Raw genomic sequence first — 8472 nt, 5'->3', positions numbered from 1 at the left:
ATTTTTACTCATTTCTAGATCGTTTTTTTTCCAGTGCAAGAATAAAAGCTCTCTCTTTTCACACCTAAGACATAAATTCCTAAGACCAGAGAACGAAAAGGTTGTTTTTTCTCCCTGAAACCTAATAACTTAAGGCCTGAGGATGTCCTAAAATGTTCACCATACATTCTTTCATCCATCGCCGCCGTCCTGCCCTGACCAGGCTAACCCCAGCAGGGTTTCGCCCTCTGCTGTTAATGGCGCCTTTTTATCAGATGTTACTCAGAAAGTTCTTCATTTTATGAATAATTCTTCTTTGTAAAATCGTCTCCAGAGGTTCTAGAGGAGTTCCTAGAGCAGAGCCGGCCTTCTTTATCAGTTGTTGAGGGTTTTTTTTTTTCAGGAATTTGCTCTGATGCTGTTAATCCAGCAGTTAATGGTAGAGTAGATCAAATTGTCCACCACAGATTACAGAATGATTGATTGATGGAGGAGGGGGCTTGAATTTCCTTCTCCTCTCTCCTTGCTTCTTATATACCGTAATTTTCGAACTATAAGCCGCAACTTTTTCCCCATTTGTTGACCTTGCGGCTTTTCTATGGACTTTTACAGCTAACGGCCACTAGGGTAATACCTAAACCTACGGATTTTACCATCCGCCATGTTGACGTCACATTTGCTTCAAAACACAAGTACGGTAGCCGCGCGCGCGGGAATGCGGAGGTCCTCTGGAAGCAGACTTCTACCGCGAGTGGTATGAGACAGAACAACAGCGAGAAAGACGGACATTAAACATAAAAAAACCTGCGGCTCATAGTCCGGTGCGGCTAAATCATGCAATTTAGCTTCAGGTGCGGCTAATAGTCCGAGAATTACGGTACATCCTCTGTGCCTCTTCAACTTAACTGGGACTTGTAGAAGTATTTGAAGTATCATTTCAGCCTTTACGATGTTAATGAGCTGCTCCTAGGTGGGAAAATAAAACAAAAACAAACATTTGCTATGGATTCTATGGTTAATTTGGTTAGAAAATAAAATCAGAAACCAGAAATCTTTTTAGCAAAAATAAACTGATCTGCAATCGTAGGAACTGACATGATTTTAGAAAAAGGATATCAGAAATATAACAAGTAGAGCTACAGCAGTAATTCTGTAATAAAGAAAAGCAACAGGCAATAAGTCTTTATGTTCCAGCACCTCAGTGTTTCCAAACAAATATTAATCTTCCATTTTGAGCAGGTATGGATTAGAGCTGCAACTAAGGATTATTTTCATAATCGATTAATCTGTTGGTTATTTTTTCGATTCATCTGTTAATAATCGGATTGCCAAAGATTCTTTAAAGAGGAATTTATACAGAATTAAACCAGGTGAAATTAACATTTTTCAGTTGGTGGAGTTCTGGATTATAGAGCATAATGAAAGGAGAAAACTTTTTTTTTAATCTTAAATGCTAAATATTTATAGATTTATTTTCACAATTTTGGTATAATTACTGCTCTAATTGGGTCACTCTGAAGGCTAAAGGTATGTTCTAGAATTTCTATTCTCCCGTTAACGATTAATCAATTATTGAATTAGTTGACGATTATTTCAATAATCAATTACAGGGTTTCTGCAGGTCATTAAATTATTATCTCTTAAATTAAGGCCTTAATTGGCTTTAAATTCATTAAATTTAATTTATAGTAGCATTAAAAATGCTTTTTAAAATGCTTTATTTAAAAAAATAAAATTTCATCAGATATATTATATTGCGATATATTTTAAAGCTAGGGAATGGGAAAAAGGAAAACAAGAAGGTAAAGATGACGAAGGATTTTACCGTGTTTTTTATATATATATATATATATATATATATTAGAATTAGAATTCAACTTTGTCATTGCACTGTCATGAGTACAAAGCAACAAAATGTGGTTTGCATCTGTCCAGAAGTGCTATACAGGATATAAATATTATTACAGGTGTATCTACAACCAAAAAGTAATAGTAAGGGACTGTAAAAAGTTGTGTATAAATAAATATATATTTATATTTATTATGGGTACTTTTTGATGGCATTAAAATGATTTCTAAGAGCATTAAACTTAAGTTACTCATTCCTGTATAAACCCTGAAATAATCACGATTAATCTGATTAATGTTGTTAAAACCCTGAATAGCTCCAAGCTGTTGGACCCAGTTCTGCAGTGGCTCCATAGAGGCCATCTTTGCCTGTAAGGAGCTGCTTTAAAAATCTGGAAACCTGATCAGACGGAAAAACAAACATTTTGTTTTAAAATGATCTAAAACCACTGGTAACCACTGTAATCCTGTCACTAGGAGAGCACTGAAGTCACAGCAGATTATTCCATCTTTCATCTCCAAAGCTGCTGCAGAAACGCACCAACAATCCTCCTCCTGTAGCTTTAAATCAGAGCAGGAAATTAAAACTAGAACCCAAACAAATGTTGGTATCTGTTCAAAATCTCCCCTGTGATGGGATTTTAACCGAGATTGGCTGCAGGTCTTAGCTGGGATTAAATCTGGATCCTCTGCACTGGTTTTAGTTTCCTGTGCCAAAACATGCCTACATGCTGAGCTCTGAACATTTTTCCATTCGTTGCTCTCGTTTATATTTTAAGTCTTTGCAGCAGAAATTAGATGAGAATCACATCAGGAGTTCCTTCCTAATAGAACCTCCTACTCATTCAGACCAAAACACCTCCTGTCCCAGAGCAATGTCTTCCATTTAAAATCTGTGGGTTGAGCTGCACAGTACTTGTAGTTAATCTCATAGATTATTTTTTTTTTTTATATGATGTAAAATCATTTTTTTCAATTTAATCAACTCTTGAGGTGATTGACTGATCTGATTCTCAGTGGATCTGTGTAGAAATGTCTGAAAACCTTTTTATCAGAGTTAAAGGGAAAAGCTGTGCAGCTCCACCTTCAGCCTAATCTCTCTCTCTCTCTCTCTCTCTCTTTCGCACGTTGTGGTTTGTTGTCTGCTGCACTATTCTTGTGACTCTTTTCTCTTCTTTCTGCAGTTCACGCTGTGGAAAGTAAGTCCATCTTCCTTTGCAGATATGTGACTTTGAATGCATGCAGTATGTATGAAAGTATCTGTGTGAATAAAGTGTCCTCGGTGTGACGGGAGGAGCTTTACGGTGTTGAAGTTTCTAAGTTAATATCTATGAAGGATCAGCTCTACCATATTTAAAAATAAATAAATGCTCAATAAATGTATTTATTGTATTTTTTGGGGCAATTAATTGTATGCTTATTTATTTATTGAGCATTTATTTTTTTTATGTATTTATTTTTAAATATGGCAGAGCTGGTCCTCCATAGATAAAAGCTCCAGCATAAAAATTTAAACTTATCTGGTTTGTTTAGATCTTTTGCCTCAGTTTCTGATAAGTTTACTGTTCTTTGATAAAAAACACAAGTTAAATAAAGACTCTGATGTTTAATAGATGTTAAATTCATGTTTGGTTTTCATCCTAACTAATCTGAACTGGTTCCTTCATTCAGCAGCTTGTTGATTTAACTCTAATAGACGGACAGGATGTGATGTCATCTGCATCTTAATTTCATCAGATTCTCTTTTCTCACACAAACTTTTAACTTTAAGCAAATCTTCAGTTAAGCTTCTCTTGATTTTCCTCCTTTGTTAGTTTTTTAAAATCGGTCTGAAGTTATGAACTTAACGTTTCAGAAAGATTTTAAATGTGCTGAAGGTAGAAGGTTGATGCTCCTTTGATAAAGTCCTGACGGTTTAAATGGTTCAGATGACAGAAGCTTCACTGGGCTCCTCTAAGGAGGAGTGATTATTTTAGCCACATCGGCCTTTTTTCAGAAGTTGGGGAGCAGATTTACCCCAAAATCCCAGATCCTCTGTCTCTGTCCCGCTGCGCTTCAGCAGCGGGGCAGAATTCTCCGGTCTAACTTCTGTGGAGCTTGAGGAGATCCTGCGCTGATCTACTGAGAAATAATCCATCAGCCGCCGTCTGACCGCCTGTTTAATGTTTCCATCATCTTCAATCAGTGACGGATGATCAAACCGCTGCAGTTTTCAAACCTCTGCTTTAAATTCATTCTTCTAAAGCTTCATTTGGCTTAAATGTTAAAAAAAAAGCTGTAAAGCTGATTTTCTGTCAGTTTCTTCTGTTCTACAGATGGTCAGACTTCCTTTGATCTATATATATATATATATATATATATATATATATATATATATATATATAAAATTCATGAAATAAAAACGTGCTACAGATTCTAGCAGTGTTTTTGAATACGACAAAATAAGGTAAAATATTTAAATTTGCACTTATTTTATTGAATTATAAACATGTCAAACCTGATGCTATTGCAAAGCAAAGAAAGTGGAACATTTCTGCTTCAATGTAAATTTTAGGGGATAAAATTTACAGATTTCAGTTTCTGCAGATTAACTCTTAGTAAACTTTTTCTTCCATTTAAAACTGTTCTGTTGGTCAGACACTACTTTGGCAGAAGGATTGAACGATATGATGCTGAAAGCCTGTCCAAGGGGAACGCGTTAAAGATCCATGTTTTCCCTTAGAAATCAGCTGCTCGTTAATATTCTGCATGTTTCTTTATTTTGATTCTTTTTAGGCTTTTAATGAAGGTTTTGTATATTTTTGAATCATTTTTAATTATTGTTTCATTCTTTTTTTTTTCCAGTCCATGACCTGCAGAGCTTTGGACTAGATAATGTAAGTTTCCTATTTGTGTGATTCTGTAATAGTGAGATATTTTTTTTTATTGATAAAATTAAACTTCAGTTAATGTAGAAGGAAACGAGGAGCCTGAAGATGTTTGCCTCTGACTGAGCAGCTCAGTTTAAACCTGTTTTTTTCTGCTCACCTCCTGCTGTGCTGCAGATCAACATGACGCATCTGATTAAACACCTGTCGTTTGGTAAAGATTACCCCGGCATCGTTAACCCGCTGGATGGAACCGACGTCTCGGCACCGCAAGGTAACAGCCTGGACTAGCTTTACTTTCAGACATCTTTGTAGAAAAGTTGCTCCTACCAAACTTTTCTTTCTAGCTTTGAAAATTACGTGTTTTTTTTTTTTTTTTATATAGATTTGAAGCATAATCTTGTTTAATGAATCCAATTCATGCTCTAAATTCAACTGTAACGGACCAGAACTCTGTGATAAGTTCTGGCTCCTCCTTACGTTGGATGATCTGGTTCTGTGGCCTCGTCAGAAAACATGACACATTCTCTCTGGAGGTGATTGGACAAACCTGAACTTTTATTGACAAAAACTAGAGTGCGGGTTGAGAAGGCGACAGATAGCCGGCAGAGAGCTGCGGTTTGATAAGTCCCATGGCTGTACAGTTGTTGGAGGAAAGGGGAGGAAGTCCTCAGCAGCGGATGCCCATTCCGATGGCCATGAAGGTGCCGAAAGTCCCTCCGCTCTGCATCATGGTCTTCCCCACGCCTCCCATCAGCTCCCTGCCTCGCATACCGATCCTGCAAACATGCAAAGAGTTTAACTTAGTCCTGGTTTCACTTCCTAACAAAATGTCAGCATAATTAAAGGAGAGATTCCATTAATCAGAAAGCTTTGATTCAAAGCAGTTAATGTTCTTCCTTCAGCTACAGCAACGTTAAATAAATTATTTAAATAATGACATTAGATCAGTGCAGGTTTTCCAGTGGGGCTAAGAAATCATGCATGAGGAAAACCTATTAGTAATTAACTAACTTAACTAATTAGAGGCGTGTTAAACAATAAGTCTAGTTTAGATTTAAAGGAAAAATAAACTAAAACCATAATTAATCCTAAATAATAAACAGCAGAGAAAATTTTAACAGATTAAGATGATCTGTGCCTTTTTCTAAATAAATGTCATCTTCTCTTGGGGTTCAGTTCTGGCCCAAACTTACCTGAGACAAGAGAAGGTACCAAACATGGCGCCTGCCGCCATTCCTACTGCAAACCCCATCATGAAGCCCATCTTGACCCGATCAAAGCAGCTCGGCTGGGTCTGGCCGTACGGACCTACAGCTACAGGCATCTAAAAACACAGCAGCACAATTCAAAGTCATTTTTCTGGAGTTATTGGTCTGCAAAAGTGCAGAAGCAGCACAGTTTAGCCACAGACAGAGGAAATATCAGCTTGTTTAATTCCATAAAACCACTGAGATGAAAACCTGCTGAACAGTAACAGGCTGCGATTTCTGGAGCTTTCTACGCCCTTTTGATATTAATGATCATTTCAAGATAAAAGGAGACTTTTTCTTCCAATTAAAAGTTAATCCATTCAGTATTAATTTAAAATTTAAACATTGAGAAGCTCTAATGGATCTTACAATTAAACAATCATATAAAGGAGGCCCCTCTTAAGGCCTGGTTATCCCCCTGCAGCAGTGTGTCGCAGTTAGCTTGTCACAGACATTTTTGGATTTATGCCCAATATTCAGGAAGAACTAAAACAAAAAAGGGCTAGGATTTCATCTGAGTAGCAAGAAATATTAAGTAAAAACCTTTACATTTAATGCTAAATGTTGAGATAATGAGTGTTGGCAATAAGAACAGGATAAAGGAACATTTCTAATGTCGGTGTGGGATTCCTCCCATTCTTTAGTTTCAAAGTCCAAAGCAAATAAAGATAAGTTTGTTTGACATGACTCATTAAACCCAAACTGCACCGCCTCACAGACTGAGAAATAAAATTCAGACAAAAAAAAAAAAAATAATGTATATATTTAATATGCCATAGATTAAACAATAGAATAAGAATAAAGCGATTTAAAAGACATGAAAGAACCTGCATCTGAGAGATTTTACTATAGAGAATTTAAATATTGAATAGAAGGTTTATAAAATAATTATTGGATCATCAAGTTAAGCCAAAATTCACCCATGATGCCTCCAGGAGAAATAAATGACCAACTGTTATTCCAATAACAGATGAAACCCTCTGGATGCATTTAAATATAGTTACAAGTCGATTAAGTGAAGGCAGATTATTTAAACTCTGAGTGGTGGAAATGGAGCTTGGGATCCCGAGGTTCTGAGTTTGAGTCCCACTCCCACAGACTGCCACTCTGGGTCCCTGAGCAAGACCCTTAACCCCACACTGCTCCCCAAGGGGATGGGTTAAATGTAGACATACATTTCTCCAATGTGAGATCAATAAAGGTTATTTAATTAATCATTAAGTGTTTAAATTTTATTTATATTTAATGTTCATCTTCTTGTGACTGAGCTTTGATCATGTTTACACTGAACTATAGGAGCGACCTCAGCTTTTCAGATGCTGTAGCTGTTTCATTCTGGACCCCCAGAAAACTGCCCTTTATCACCACAGCCCCACTCCACGCGTGACCTCTGCGTTATGTCGTCATCCCCGATGGCTGCTTGTTCATCTCATTTATATCAGATCTGCTTAGGACCAAGTTCCTTCCTGACTGATTCTACAGTCCTGTTAACCTCTGAACCTGATGGTCGCTCTGTGCTGCTGCAGCTCCGCATCACACCGCCTTTAGCTCATCCACTCCTCGATGCTAACTCATTAGCTCATCTCTGCTCCTTCAACAGCTAACCGTCCGCGGGTTATAACTAAAACCAATAACGATCTGCCGCTTGTTTATTCGCCATATTCCGCAGCTGGTTGTGCTAGCTTAGCATGCTAACGTCACCTGTGGCCTTGATCGATAAGGATTCACCTTCAAACCCGCGTTACCCTTAAAACATTGAGCAGTCTGCGTGAAAGCGGCCTTACCTTCACTTATTTTGGTCCGATTATCTCCTAATTTGTCCCTCCGGTTTAAATGTATCCTCTGCTGGAGCCCAGATGCGTTTTAAAAGCCTCACTAGCAGCAGACCTCCATAACCGGAAACAGAAGGAGAGCAGTGGAGAAACAGATACGAGTAAAGTAAACAGCGCCCCCTACGGCCTGGTTTATTATTGCTCCTTTAGCCGCAGAGTTCAACCGGATTATTGTTAGAATAATCTACTGTTTATGATTGTGGTTTGGACTTTAATATTCATAAAATCCCTAAAACATAAATAATTTCAACCTTCTGTAGTTAGGAGGACATATGGAGCCCTGTGTCCTCCTAAATACCAAAACTTTAATTTGGTTTAATGAATGGAACAGAAAACATTTACAGGAGATTTTTTATCCTGCATCTTTTTGATGCGTCTTTTGGTTAAGATCATTCGGTTAAAATTTCGGTTAAATCCAGTTTTAGTCCGTGAGGCAGACACACTGTCTACTTTTTTTTTTTTTTTTTTTACATTTAATTTTTTATTGGTATTTTTCACTTTTTTACATACAGTGAACATGAACATTATACATTAAACTCGACGTAACATAGAGCTTTCACTTGGGAGCTATTCATCTATTTGGCCTTTGTCCCGTTCAGTTTATTTATTTTTTTAAAGGAGAATTCCGGTTTTTAACACTTTTAGCCCATTTTCTGTAGTGTCCAGGATGAAATCGAATGATCGACACCAAAA

General features: G+C 37.2%; 2 protein-coding genes across 3 annotated transcripts in view; one reads left to right on the top strand and one right to left on the bottom strand.

Annotated features, from left to right (window-relative positions):
* The window catches only part of ergic3 (ERGIC and golgi 3), a 28000-nt gene that overhangs the window by 13010 nt on the left and 6518 nt on the right, over window positions 1–8472 (top strand). Inside the window, exons 8-10 of one of the 2 annotated variants that reach the window (XM_015388489.1) lie at window positions 3012–3026; window positions 4672–4703; window positions 4872–4968. In XM_015388489.1, the coding sequence (XP_015243975.1) occupies window positions 3012–3026; window positions 4672–4703; window positions 4872–4968 (144 nt within the window). The remainder of the gene's footprint in view (window positions 1–3011; window positions 3027–4671; window positions 4704–4871; window positions 4969–8472) is intronic. The other variant, XM_015388490.1, reaches the window with a different exon arrangement.
* On the bottom strand, window positions 5232–7888 carry romo1 (reactive oxygen species modulator 1). The gene is made up of 3 exons (XM_015388491.1): window positions 7732–7888; window positions 5891–6021; window positions 5232–5473 (listed from the first exon to the last, which is right to left on the bottom strand). The coding sequence occupies exons 2-3, from the start codon at window positions 6019–6021 to the stop codon at window positions 5365–5367; spliced, it is 240 nt and encodes a 79-aa protein (XP_015243977.1). The 5' UTR covers window positions 7732–7888; the 3' UTR covers window positions 5232–5364.

Source organism: Cyprinodon variegatus, unplaced genomic scaffold (assembly GCF_000732505.1).
Source record: "Cyprinodon variegatus isolate N-32 unplaced genomic scaffold, C_variegatus-1.0 Scaffold424, whole genome shotgun sequence".
In the NCBI taxonomy this organism is placed as follows: Eukaryota; Metazoa; Chordata; class Actinopteri; order Cyprinodontiformes; family Cyprinodontidae; genus Cyprinodon; species Cyprinodon variegatus.
Note: the sequence above shows the minus strand (reverse complement) of the source record. Positions and strands in the feature narration are given on the sequence as shown.